This window comes from Mastacembelus armatus, chromosome 24 (assembly GCF_900324485.2).
Source record: "Mastacembelus armatus chromosome 24, fMasArm1.2, whole genome shotgun sequence".
NCBI lineage: Eukaryota > Metazoa > Chordata > Actinopteri > Synbranchiformes > Mastacembelidae > Mastacembelus > Mastacembelus armatus.
Window position 1 is genome coordinate 17,172,451 of NC_046656.1, and position 14,460 is coordinate 17,186,910.

The 14,460-nt window shown below is 38.4% G+C and overlaps 2 protein-coding genes across 4 annotated transcripts in view; both read right to left on the reverse strand.

Annotated features, from left to right (window-relative positions):
- The window catches only part of rngtt (RNA guanylyltransferase and 5'-phosphatase), a 63,264-nt gene extending 60,394 nt beyond the window's left edge, over positions 1 to 2,870 (reverse strand). For both annotated transcript variants that reach the window (XM_026318051.2, XM_026318052.1), the window contains exons 1-4: positions 2,393 to 2,870; positions 1,252 to 1,361; positions 1,063 to 1,166; positions 852 to 940 (exon numbers count right to left, since the gene is read on the reverse strand). In XM_026318051.2, coding sequence (XP_026173836.1) covers positions 852 to 940; positions 1,063 to 1,166; positions 1,252 to 1,361; positions 2,393 to 2,456 — 367 coding nt within the window. In that variant the 5' untranslated portion in view covers positions 2,457 to 2,870. The remainder of the gene's footprint in view (positions 1 to 851; positions 941 to 1,062; positions 1,167 to 1,251; positions 1,362 to 2,392) is intronic.
- Positions 2,871 to 3,203: 333 nt separating this feature from the next.
- On the reverse strand, positions 3,204 to 14,035 carry LOC113136906 (interleukin-31 receptor subunit alpha-like). 2 transcript variants are annotated; one of them, XM_026318050.1, is made up of 16 exons: positions 13,796 to 14,035; positions 10,768 to 11,037; positions 10,533 to 10,683; positions 10,262 to 10,446; positions 10,043 to 10,155; positions 9,517 to 9,540; positions 9,155 to 9,311; positions 8,460 to 8,542; positions 8,078 to 8,294; positions 7,758 to 7,922; positions 7,045 to 7,146; positions 6,808 to 6,948; positions 6,578 to 6,718; positions 4,991 to 5,075; positions 4,730 to 4,811; positions 3,204 to 4,224 (listed from the first exon to the last, which is right to left on the reverse strand). In XM_026318050.1, the coding sequence occupies exons 1-16, from the start codon at positions 13,848 to 13,850 to the stop codon at positions 3,826 to 3,828; spliced, it is 2,370 nt and encodes a 789-aa protein (XP_026173835.1). In that variant the 5' UTR covers positions 13,851 to 14,035; the 3' UTR covers positions 3,204 to 3,825. The 2 variants fall into 2 exon arrangements, with proteins under 2 accessions (XP_026173835.1, XP_026173833.1); XM_026318048.1 differs by having other exon boundaries at positions 10,530 to 10,683.
- Positions 14,036 to 14,460: the final 425 nt, after the last annotated feature.

The following is a 14,460-nucleotide window of genomic DNA, read 5'->3' on the forward strand; positions in this document are numbered from 1 at the left end:
TACTGAGCCAGGTTTTGATCTAGATGACAATTGATACACTTTTACCTAAAATATCACCAGTACAGTTTTTACTGTGAGATATGTGGTGTTTTGCATGTGAAAAGACTACTTGCTTTTAAAATCAACATCTAATGCACGTCTAGTCATTTGCTTAAGGCAGTTTAGATCTTGGTTTAGGAGTCAAGTGCATTGTTAATTGAGCAGATGAACTCCCTGTCTACAAGAATGCCACCTGTGTAACCTTTCATCAGCACAGAATGGACTGAAAAGCTGTTTGACTGAGGTTTAACAGTAATTGCATGAAAAGAAGACATGCTTACAGAAAAATGTGCAAACAAAGAAATAACCTCACTTCCATTTGCACCTGTGTGATCAGAAGGTAATGCTGCTCCCTGCTGGACACGTACGGTGATATAGATAAGAAACCTTTATTTACCTAATATGTTATTATTCGTCTAATATGATTATACTTTAACATACACACGTACTGCATTTATTTTGCCCAAATAAATTAAGTTTATTAACAATCACCAAATATATATTTTGTTGTGTTTTTTTTTTTTTTTTTTAAATCGCAAAAGGAATGCCAGAATCCATCTTAACACATTGAAGATTCAAAGTTTTTGAGTTGCACTGGCTTTCAGGGGCTAAATGGAAGCTACAAAACAAAATCCTCCTGAGTACTTCCTGGGGCAAAGCTGTTCCAGGTGTCTGAGCAAAATATACACAATGCAAACTTTGTTACAGCACTAGGTGCTTTTACATTTAGTATTCTGTCATTTTCTTCTGCAAGCAAAGGTGATGGATGTAGAACTTTTATTTCAGTGAGTGATGTTATCAGGTTTGCTTACCAATCAGTTCTGTGGGATTCTTGTCCATGAAACGTTCACACATCCCGATGAACATCGCAGTTGTCTCTTCTGAAGGGCATTCTCCATGGCTAAACAAACAGAATGAGAGCTTAACAGTATGTTACCACTGAAAGAGCTGCAACATAGTGAATAAGGACAGTTTGGATGACAATTGCAGTAGCTTAATTTGCGACAATGAATGTGCTCCTACCCTTTACACTGAAGCTTCACATATGTTATGCCTTCTTTTTCAATGTCACTGCGATCATAAAAACGAGTAGTGTTTGTCAAATCCACAAGCAAACCCATTTTCACCTGAAGAAAGACAAAAAGAGCACAAGATAAGTTTTGTCCATTCCCAAGCACTACTCACAGCTTCAGCCATCGTGGACTTACTTACTTTAAGACTTTTTAAGAAGTTGGACAGCATGCTTGGGTGAAACCTGTACTCCGCCGCAACTTGGTCGTCATATCTGGGACCCAGCATTGTTTTCATTGGCAGGAATTTACCTGTGAAGGAAAATACTTGCAATGAATCAGTGGTTCTCTAATAAAACCCTTGTACTCTCAGGGGGACCCTAGCAAGCACACCAATTAGTTTTTTTGCCTCAACAGCTTGGTGGGCAGGGTTTTTTCAGGTGCCCCCCACTGTCTAGGGACCTTGAGCATATTTACCACTTGATTAGATGAAGTAACGAAGCAGGAAGTAGGTGCTGTGGTGGTGTTACAGTCATGAAATAGCATGCACACAGGAATTTTAGTTGTTGGCATATACCATTCTGTGTGTAAAATCATTCTTTCCTTCAAGCAGTATGTCTGCATTTTAAAAGTGCTACTGCCACCAGATGTGCCTTGAAACTGAACATCTGTCAACACTAATGCAATGGGTATAACGGTAACTGAGTGGAGACGCACGTCGTGCACATCACACTACTGCCAGATTTGTTTGGACACGTGATGCTAGCCAACTGGGTAGCGCTTTTCTGATGGGGAGAAAAACGGACACAACACAGGCACCAAGCTTTAGTTTTCTTCGAAAATAAAATTAGACTTATTGGCTAGAAAGAAACACGTGTGTCTGAAAATAGTTTAAATGTAACAACTCGTTAGCCACATGAGCCAAGTAACGTTAGCTAACGTTAAAGAACGCGCGGCCAAGTGGTGTCAACCAAACTTTATTGAAAATATGACCAAATTTGCTGAAATACTAAAAATACTAAACACATATAATGCCTAGAAACACGTGAGCCTAAAACGTTGGTCATTTCATAAAGTCGTCAGCACAAGTCACCAAACATCGATTCATTCCCATGAAATGAATGAATGAATAGTTTGAGCTAAAATGTTAACGTGCATCCTCACCTGGTGCTATTTTGTGGCTGACAATGAACGAAAACTGCCAAGTGTTGCTGGTTATATCAGAAGGTTATTCAGCAAGTCATAACATTTCCCAAAACACAGCCGGTCGTGTTAACGTAACCACGGCAGGTACCTAACGTTAGCTAACCTCTTACTGGCTAACTTGTTCGATATTCGCTCACCTGCCACAGGTTGTCCTCTTCTGGGACAAGTCCGCCATCGAGGAGGGGGTCCGGTGTGGGACATGTTCACAGGAAAGATTCTGGTGCCGTAAACGGTTGATAACGTAATAACCTAAAACCAAGTATCACCTGCTAGCCTTTAGCCTAGTGTTCCCGCCGTTAGACCGCGGTGATGTCCGGTTGTGACTCACTCAAGCACCGCGGACTCAAGGCCCTTTAGCTGCTAAGCTAATTCAGGAGACACATCCAACAAGTTTGAGCCCGGTCAGCCTTCTGCCGGGCGGAATGCAGGTACACAGAAACATACGTTATTACGACTCATAGCAGATATACACCCCAAAATGATATTATCACTCGAGTCCGTTTTCCTTCGATATAGATTGTTAGCAATTAGCTAGCTAAATATTTCTACAGTCACCTATGGAACGGGCTAGCATAGGCTAAACTTAGCCTTCTTCTTCTGCTTATTAATGCCGGTAGTTCAGACGACACCCTGCATCATACTGCCGCCTGCCGGGATACACTGGATTTTATTTATTTCATGTCACTTACTGAAGAAGATAAACTTTATCTGACAGCACCCCCTGTCGGTCATTCCCAAAAGAGCGTAGTGCTCTGTCAGTGAAGTGTTCAGTGAAGTGAAATTTAAACTGATGATCTCTAATCATACTTGGCAGAAAAAGAGGCCACAATATATCTGTAACAAACAATGAATGTTACTCTATTAATGTGCGTGGGTTATAGATTTTTCCATGGCGTCATAGCATGTGGTGCCTTGTGGTAAAAGAAAAACTGCAATGGATGACAGCTGTACAGTCTCAAACAAGTTTATTGTTATTTTAACAAACACAAACAAACAAAAAGTGACTATAATACATAGCTAAACTTATAATTACAGCAAATATCAACAACAACAATATCAAACTGAAGAGGGTTATAATATAATACAGACTGTACATATACACGTGTAATAATATATGAGCCTCTGCGCAAGTGTCTTTGCTGGGTAAAAAGAAAAAACATCTCAAAATGAACAACATGAAATGTTTTCAAATTAAAAACTGTTAATAGAGTACTAAGGAAGCAGTTATCTCAGTGTTTTTACCTCAGGTGCATACATCAGGTTGACGTAATAAAGCACCTACTATATTGTCTTATGTTTTGTTATAAATATTACATGTTCATATCAGTGCAGGCCAGACAGTAGTCAAGTGTGCTTTTATTTACACGAAACATCAAATTGTATCACCTTGGTGATGAAGTCTGATTTAAGATTACAATCCTTATCTTTACTTTCATTTCACATTGGCAGCAGGGCATTCTAGCATGTAAGTCTTTGGAAAGATGAATCTCATCCCTCATCTTCTTTATTCAGAAGTGAGTCACTTACCTTGTCTCTTGGCTATGCTATTATGGTTTTATCTCTACTTGTCTCACCTGCTCTGATCTTGTTCAAACATGTCCAGAGTGATGTACACAGTCACTGCTGTCTTTTCCAGCTGCTTTCCTGGAACATGCTTAGAGTATTTAGCAGGAGTTTCCACAGAACTCTGACTTCGATATGGGGTGAGCAGGTTGTGTCCTGACGACAGTAGTGATGTGGCTTCTCCAGGAGAAGACAAATCATGTGTCTCTACAAGTGCAACTGGCTTTTCCTGGTGCACATCTAGTGCAAGGACTATGGCAGGGTCAGTGTATTCATCTGTCTGGCTGTTGGCAGGGGTACAATCTGTAGCTAGTGGAGATATTGACATTCTCTGAGTTTCCTCTGTGTAAACCTGGTCACAGTGGCTTTCAGATGGATTACTGAATGGCCGGAAGTTGCACATTCCCTGTGGAGAGAGAGACATACAAATTGAAAAAAACAAAAATACAACAAAATATAAGGTTTACCTCTTCACTAACTAACTGGAAAAAGTGGCCTCAAGACATAGCATCCCTTAGGGCAATGGCCGTGATAAACAAACAATAAAACATCAGTCAAATAAAAAGGAGGCCAATTGAAAGAATCTAGAATTTAAAAAAACTACATCACTGTCTTTTTTTCTGCGGATATGGGGTTTCAGAAACTTGGTGTAAGTTTACATTCTGAGGACGTTTAATCAAATGTACGTTATATATACACTGCCATCAGATTTTAAGCTGATCAATCAACACTATCAGCCCTGATTTCTTAATACATTTTGTGGGTACAAATCACTATAATCATTTTATGGTTTTTCATGACCTCAACACCAAATAAAGTTTGACCTTTGCAAATTTTCCTTACCACACATGACCTAGAATATAATTCTCTCAATCAATCACCTAAATCTGGATGTTATTTCCTGCTTTTACCTTGTGATGACTTGGTGATAACCACAATGCCACGGAACTGAGACCTGGATTTGGTACTGGCTTCTCCCTGAATTTCTTCCACCTTAAAATCAGATTATTAGTATCATTAGAAACCATTTTCAAGATTTTGTGGTCAGAAATGTAAAGTTGTAGTTTGACAACAACATCTTGTTTTCAGTAGTGCTTATTTTAAATCAACACATTTAGCAAGATATGTATTTATCTCATATCATGACTGATAATAAAGGATTGTAAACTTACTGAATGGCACAGCATAATCCAAGTGATAACACAAGAACTATAACGATGCTTCCGCAGACACTGAGTGCTGTGAGGAGCCTTGGATCTATCAAAGAGAGAATCAATTATTGTGCAATGCAAAAATAATTCACTTCCTCAAAACACAAGGAAAAGTATGCAGTCTGTTGCTGCATACAACACTTTTTGTAAAGCCATGATCATTTTAATGTTCTGAGAAACTGGTAGCTATAATATATTAAGGAATTCACAACATCAGTTTCTCAAGATACTGCTTGAGAGAACAGGATGAGTAATAATGTGGTTAGGTTAGTGGTCAGCAATAGATAATTTTAGGACATGCAGCCAATATTTTCACAACGAAGCAATAACAGTAAATCTGTCACACTTCATCCATTAAAGACACTTCATGTTATTTATTAATCCTTGGATAGACAGTCTTGACTGTGAAGAAATAACTCTTGATCAGGCTTATTTCTAATTCATGCTGGTTTTACAACATTGGAAACCAGCAGCTGACTGCCTGCTGGTTATATAAAACACTGACATCTTTAATCTTTAAAAGGTCATGAGAACCTTGCAGACACAGCCACAAAGAGTCTTCCCATCCCTGAAGGCTCTCCTTGCACGGCCGCAGTTTGCCAGTCACATCAGATTGGAGTTAACAATGATGTAATTAATTGCTTGGAAAAACTCCTTCTAATCTGAACCATGTTCTTTGATTTCTCTAGGGCCTTGAACACGATACAGCTCATCCTCTGAGAGAGAAGCCCCAGAAGATGCAGGTAGAGACAAAAAAGGTTTGAGACAACTGCAGGCGTGGGGCGTGCAGACAGGAGGCAGGGTACAGAGGCCTGATGGACCACTCTGTGGCGTGGGGTGGGAACAACCATGCTCTTAAATGTGGCCAAGACCAAAGAAATGGTTGTGGACTTTCAGAGGAAGTGAGGCTCAAGTTAGGCACCATTTCCATTCTTGGAGAGGAAGCAGTACCTCAAGAGCAGACTTGACAGGATGTCTACAGCAAAGACTGTACAACTTTCCTAGACTATCCACCTGAATTGTACTAATTCACTCCAGAGTATTAGTGTGGAGTAATATAAAGTAGTGTAATTACAAACATTTTACATTTGACACATACAGTAATATATCCATGAGACTAATTACTCTCCATTGATTTTCCTCTAATTCGCTCAAAAGCTTTTGTTTCTGAGAGAGAAAGTGTTATTTTATCTTCAAGAAATATCATAGCCTCACTTTGAAGGGAATCTCTGCCTGATATGCCACAACATGCAAGCAATGTAAGTGATGCATTCTGTTGATAAACCATGTCACCATGGATATAAACAGCCAAAATGAACCATGTGGAAGGGATTGGATTCTTGATTCCAAGCTTAGTATCAGGAATATGCTGGGCGTGTGAGGCCAACACTGTTAAAACTGTTTAATTTTGCCAGTGTTATGACAGACAGTTGTGTCGAACAGATTGGTTACACATTGCAAACCTGGTCGTATGAGCACAGGCCATGAAGCTTACACATTCCTGTTAGAGCCATGGATACCTGTTTACTATACACCAGGAGCACTTACCAAATCTTTTCGTTTTAAAGAGCCTCTCACTGCTTTTGGTGGTTCCAGTAAGCGCTGTGGCCTTGATGTAGATGCTGTACTGAGTGTCTGGATTCAGATCTTTCAAATATATGTCCTGCTTTGTACTGTCCACAGTCACATCTAGAAGAATCCGTCACAGAAATATCATGCATGAATTTTTAAAGGAATTAAAATCACCTCATGTGAAAACTTCAAACTGGTGGGCTTACTGAGCATTGGTCCTTTCTGGGTGCCATAGAAAACCGTGTAGTTGATAACAGCACCACTGCATTCCTCCTGTGACATTGTATTCCAGCTTATAACAGCACTTTTGTCTTTAGCTTCAACACCGATGGTGATGTTCCCTGGTTCTGTAGGGGCCACGTTTTCAAATTTAGATTGGTAGAACATAAAAATACCTTTTTTCAGAAAAAAGTGAAAAAAGTGTGAAGAGGAAGATGATGTACCTCCTACTCTGGAGCAGATCTGAAGGGCTCGTGCACCATGTCCTGTCTTGTCATCAAAGAGTGGAGTTACTGTGATATTATATGGCTTCTTGTCCAGCAGGTCTGTAAGAACAGGAAGGCTGTTTTGAAAATTTGTTTTTATGGAGTGACTTTAAACATATTAAAACCACAGATCAATTATTTTACTACTCATCCTTCTTTGCTTCCTTTTTTAGTCAGAAATATCTCCAAAACCTCTACAGACTGGTTAAAAGTTTGTACAAACATTCATGTTCCCCAGAGGATGAAGCCTATTGGCCTTTGGTGCCCATATACTTCTTATGCCACCATGGATTGACATTTTTGGTTTTAAAATTCTTGTGTTTGGAGTCTTTATGTGAAAAGTATAAAGTAGCATAAAATGGCAAAACTCAAGTAAAGTACAAATTAACTGAATGTGCCAGGAAATGGGCAGTAGCATATCTCATCTTTAACAGGATGAGTCACAGTTCTCGAAATTTTTTAAATTAGATCATTGCTAATACATTTCAGAGTATCTTTTAGAAGTCCGCTTCCATTGTATCCATTATGTGCCACATCCTGACAATGAAAGATAAGAGACATATTGATCTGATGGTCAAATAAGTTAAGCCATAAGTCAGATGTAATGTAATTAATAATTCAGCTCTCTATCTGACATCTGTCTACCATTTCGGGTCTGTTGTCTAACTTACCCAACAGTGTTGTGTTAGTGTATTTGCTCTCCTTCCAATAATACTGTTTTCCATTGTGGGTCCAGTCAATCATGTAACCACTGACAGGCTGAACAGGAGCCTCCCAGCTGACCAGGATAGCACCTTTGGTGGTGGATGTCTGGATGTCAGTAACTTGCGGGAGGCCTGCCAATTGAAATGAAGTGAAAAGATGCAAACCGCTCGACACTAAAACACTAACATTCATTAGGTCAAACCACTGTTCCATTAAAATAAAGTAATGTCATCCATAAATTGTGGTTACCCATTACTAAAGAAAAATCAATAGCACTAAAACTCACTGTCTCCAATGGCTGGAACATGAACAGACTCCTCTGCAAGCAGGATCTCGTTTTGGAAGACTGTGAGATTTATCCTGTGTGCATCTTGGTTCACAAAAACCTCACACGCTGAATTTCCACACTGAGCTGGTAAACCATTAACTCCTGTCATGCAATCGTTGCAGAGAGGGTGTTTGATAGTGTAGGTAAATGTGCCTTGGCATGTTGAAGGAATCTCCTGTGCAAACAGTTTGAAGTGGTTAAGGCTAAGAAGCAATACAAGGAGCCTGTCGCTTTGGAAAGGAAGGTTATAAAGTCAAAAAATGAACTGTAATTTTTAAAAATAAAGAAAGTAAATTTCAAAAACAAGCTAAGTAAAAGCAGTAATGACAGGCTTCCTTACCCTCCACATGGTCAGGATTTTTCTGGATTTATTTTTCTGTGGTTCCGCTACCTTTCTCCACAGGTGAAGCATGACATCACTCTCTGTTAATATACATTCAAAACAATCACATTCAAATACATATAGAGAAATATGAAAACAATTAAATAACTGTTTTGGTCTGAACTTCAACCAGGAAACCAGAGAATGACTACTGCTCACACCTGAAAAAAAACTGCAAACTGTGCCATGATATTATTACTCATTGTTGGTTTTGTTGTCCAGAGTTCTGTCAAGAATACAAGGGAGCAGCACTGACATTGTGCAATCCAAATTCCTACATGTAAACCACTAATCATCTCCTCTGTAAAAACATATAATTACAGTATGTATGTACAGTGTTATTATTTCTCTGTGTGTAGACATAAAAAAACTGACACTCAAATTTGTCAAATTCCAGTCAAGCAAGGTGACTAAGAAATCTTATATTGCCTTCAGAGTTGAAGAGACTTGTGGTGTTGTCTTACAGTCAGTACCTAATAGATACAACTGGTCTGACGAGTCTGACACAGCAGCTATGACATGCATATAATTTCTGCATTAAGTTTTTATGACCGTTGTTATTAGTTTCACATTACAGTTTCAAATGGTCAAGTAATTCATTCTTAATTGTTGGATAAATACGGGTCCAAATTTTGGATAGCAAATGTTCTTACTCTTTAGTTTAGTCAGAACCGTCATCTCCTTGCTCCAGTCGCTCCAGGGAGCGTTCTCTATTGCACAGCGGACTGTTATTTTGTACGTAGTGCAGGATTCCACTTCTTCAATGATATCCTTTCCATTCTTTTTAGCACTAAGAGTCTTATTGCGCACCTTCAAAGAAAACAGTAAATATTTCTGTTAGAAACATCTATTCAAATTCCCTATCTATTGCAGCTACAGCTGTTATTTGTAATGTGAGATATGTGTTTTCACAATGTTGGTATAATGCTGCATTTATCAAAGTTATCATAATTGCCGGTTTTTAATGTCAGTCATACTTAAAACCACAAAGTGCTGAGGAAAATGTGATTCTTACCTCTGGAGTTCCATCACTGACAGCCTGCAACAGAAAAGGCAAACAGAAGTGGTTTTCAATTAGCCCTGAGAGCCAAAAACAGCCACCGAGCTTTTTTTGAGAACAAAAACACAGTTTTTACCGTTGCCATTGGCATATTTACTACATATATAATATTATTAGCATAAACATCATAACACTAACAGAATCAGTTCAGCTAATTTAAAGAAGCTGTGCACAGTGTGCTTCTATCTGATTATCCTGGCTTTGATTTGTTTTATATGTTATGACAGCTAAAAAAATTTGATCTAAACCCCAAAGAGAAAAGAACAGAACTGCTGTTTGTACCTGTAGCTAAAAGAAAAACAGCCTTGAGCACATGGAAATAGGAAGAAACAATCACTCGCTGTTTGGATTAGGCCCCATAGTAATCTATTCATGTGATATGTAAATCCTACCAGAAGTGTGGACACAGGTGGGATGCATCTTAGACTAACACATAAATGCCCTGAAGTTAAAATGACTAGGTGATTAAAGCAGGACATACCTTGTTGTATTTGACTTGACAGTGACACTTTGCGTTGAAAGGTGACCGAGTCCACTCCACCAAGAGATGCCCAGAAAAAGCAGTTACAGTTACTTTAGGCTGTGTCATTTTCACTGAGGGAACGAAATGACAAAATGGTGAAATGTACAATATTAAAGCACAAAGAAATAATTAAAAAAGATACATATGTTTTCACAAAATGTATTTGACATAACTTACTGATGTTATCATAGTCAAATTCATATGGGTCAGAGTAAGCTTCCCAAGCAGTAGTTTTAGCTCTCACGATAACAGTGGCATTTCCGATGAAATGTATTTTACCAGACAAATCTATATCTTCGGTTGTGCAATTATTTACGGGAGAGCTGCAGACTTCAGTTGGGGTAGGGCGCATCCAAGAGGAACTGAAAGAAGTGTATGTTTTATATAAAGTACACAAATCAACCTAAAATTGTTTTTTACAAACAGAAGGAAATATGATACTCACTACAGTACAGTGTAGTTTATCTTCAATGAAGAATTGATCTGATGCTCCCAGTTACAGGTGAACAGTTGTGGTATAATATCTGATTGATGAATTTGAATTGAATTGAAATCCTCATCTTTATAATGCAAGAAGCATGATAATTTGTTGGGTTTTGCTGTGGGAAAAAAAAAGGTTGAAATGTAGTATTTCATTATAATGTTGGCAACTACAGCCATTTTAGAATATAAGTTCTTCTTACTGTATGTTTTGATGGTGGTGCCTCCAAGGACCTGCTGCGTATCTGCACTGTGGCACTGTAATATAGCACTGTGGTGACTGAACGACCTCAGTGACAAGACTGTGAGTGATGAGTTGATGGTCTTTGACAGGCTTTCATTGATGGGTCTGTTGTTCAGGGTCCAGAAGATTTTGCCACTGACACATGAAGTCTGGCACCTCATCTCAGTGTCTGTTCCCAATTCAATGTACTGGTCTTTAGGGACAACATTGCAGGTCTTTGCCTGTTGGCCTGCAGGATATGATAATATTATTGAACATGATAATTGCATTAAAGGGATGGTTTTACACTTTAGTTATTCTTCTAAGGCAATAATATAACATAAAATACAGATATTTCTGCCACAGCTAAAATGAGGTTTGAGGTAACAACCACGGAGCAAGGGCTTCTTTCAAAAACTGGTACAGATATTTCATCACAGAGAGAAATGCATCCTTCCTTAGCGCTCAAGAGGATGAGATACTGTATCAGTAGTGTCTACACACCAACACAGAGGCACAGCATCTTTGTGGATTGAACAGCATGACTGATGAGGCTACTTGGATGAGTAGTGAAACGTTTCGACTAAAAACTAAAGTCCAGTTGCCATGACTCAACCTCTAGATTAGCAGCATATTGATCTCCTTGATGGCTTGTAATTTGAATAATGAAGCATGCCATGCCTCAACATTGTCAATGGTCACATGAAAATACTCATGATAAATGGTTTTATACTTGCAAAGCACTTTTCCACACTTAAGGACAGTCAAAGCACTTTTCCACACTTAAGGACAGTCAAAGCACTTTTCCACTTTTGCATTTTCACCCATTCACCTTGAAATGTGGACTAGAGAAGACGGGGATTGAACCACCGGGCCCTTCGGCTCATGGTCGACCTGCTCTAACTCCTAAGGCACAGCCTCTTTAAGCCACTGCTCACTTCACCAGTATTCAGCATAAGGACATCCAAGAAACAAACATTACAACGAACATTAGCTTTTGAGAGCAACAGTAAGGTAAAACCACAGTAGGGAGTGGTTTTGTATGGATTTTGCATCTGTGTATAGAACTGTTAAAACAACATTACCTCTCTGACACGAAAGCGACTTCATTCTTTCCTCATTATGTGTTAAATGTATTACAGCTACTAAGAAGGCCTCAGGGGGACTTACTCAAAATGATGAGTGCAATATACTGGTGTTATCTTTCTCAGTGTGCTGAAACTCCTCTGAGATATTCGACTGAAAAAAATGGTGAAGGTGCATGGTGTATATTTTATATACATGCGTCTGCCAAATTCAATAAAATGACATAATATCCTCTCTACTGACCTTCCAGCTTATTAAACATGGTCTCACATTTATTACTCCATCTTTTCTTCAGGTCTCTGCTTATGACATTAGAAACAGACCCACAATAAAATGGCAAAAATGTTGAAGTCTACATGTTTATCTGTTTTCGGTCTGGCAAGAGGTTAATGGATGGTCGCTGACTGTATTAGCTTATCACTTCCTGTTGCTGCTGCACACTCAATGGAAAACTATCCACTGAAGTAGCTACATGAAGACTACAATTCCTTCAAAACTACATTAGCACCACAAGAGACTTTATTATAGTTCCAACAGCATTAAGAGCCCATTAAATGACTATGAGACTTCCAGGAATACAGGCTCCAATCAACAGCTACTATGAGACTACACAGTAGACATACTAACTACTACTACTAACGACATCACAGTACTTTGGAAAATAAATATCCAGGGAATATATTTGCTGTTTAAAAACATTTACAGCAATTCTCAAGATATTTCTAATTCCTGTAACTATCTCAATAAAACATTTATATCTTCTGCAACATAACAAACATAGTCTTAGAAATTAATATCATTAATGATGCATAGGTTTTGAGTTCATGTTGTACAAACCACAGGAGATATACCATATGTGTTTGGACTGGTGAACAGAGTCACAAATCAGGAAGCATAAGTCTATTTGTTTTAATCTTTCATCAGATGGAATTCTTTTCATTCGTATAGTTGAGTCTTTTTCAGTATTTCTTTCAGAGAAGCAGCGAGTGTTTTTAGGATCATTAGTTCTGTGACTCCCTGGTTGTGTTGATGGCAGATGTCAAGCATCTTGTACTCTCTTGTGGTACATTTCATGAGAATTTCAGTCATCCATAATCAGTTCAAGGTTTTCAGCCTTGTGTATCCCAACATACTGTGACACTCAGCACAACTCAAGCTATTAGCTGGCAAAACTCCAGTTGGAAATATGCACAGTGTTGTTCCACATCTGGTTAACAGCATCTGGTATCTTTTACTTTGTTTTGTCGTTGCATACACAGTTCTCCTACATGGGTTTTCCCATGTTCTCTGTCCCTTCCATAAATAGGTCAGTGCATGTGACAGGAATACAGAGTTTTTAAATAACCAGATAAAGTAATGGTCCAACATTTAGTTGGACTGTTGTGATGCCTTTCACTGAGGTCCTCTGATTTAGTTCTAACTTAAACATTCTGTGAGTTGAAACACAACCATAGAAGAAGAGGACTGTAATACCAGATGTTAATATCTGATGTCTGGTATATCATAGTCAGTGTACCTGTGTTTACATGAGAACAGACAATGCTATATCTGAAATTCATACAAATCTTTCTTTAAAAAACTACTTGTAGATATTCTTAAATAAGAAATACAATCCACTACCCAAGAAGTAGCTTTTAAATTTTTGATGCATCTACTGGTGTGAATGAACAGTTTCAGTGCTAGACGCTTTGAACTGTCTGTAATTGTGAATAATAATTGTAAAAGTTTTAAGCTGTGACTCCATCAAATTGCATTTATTTCGAATTCAATTCAAGACCTTCATTTACTACAGTAAACATTATGTTATGAAACCAAAACAAAACAAGCATTTCCCAGAACTCCAACAACTGTACTCAACTAGTCAGCACCTCTGCATTTTAGGACCATGCGAGGTAGTAATATCATGTAAAAGCTTTACTTACCTTTACAATCGATGGGGATTACAACCAGAATAAATAGGACCAAAAAGGAAAACATTTCTTTTATCCTATAACCAGAGCCCAAAGAAAGCACCTGTTAAAAAGTTAAGATCCATTAAAAGCCATTAGTTAACCCGGACCGTCTAAAAAAAAGTCAAAATCTTTAAAAATTGCCTGTTAGTTTCAGCAGGTTGTATTCTATGCTACCACGCATTTTCCCCAGTCTGTCTGTCATCAACTAACAGGAACTGGAGGAAGCCTTGAAATAAACGGGAGGTATTACCCAACTGGAGACACGGCAAACTAAGAGGAAGTGAAGTAACTTGTCCGCTGCCTCTACAACTTTGATGGCTTGTTACAGAGCAACATTCGAGCAGCATGTTAAATCAATTTCTCTGCTCCAAATGCACCACTATCAACTGCACATACTGTCAGACATCAGGTTTTAATTGCATGGTGCATATTTTACTGATCTACAAAAGGATGGGAAGCAAAAATTTTGCCTACATTAAAACAGATATAATAAGAATATCAACAAAACTCCAAACATTTTTAGCAAGAATGTTTCAGCACTGCTGTATTATGACACCCTACAAGAGAAACTACTTCATGTCAGATGAAAGCCACAAACCCTTTTGCATCATCGCCAATAGGAAAAAATGTATATT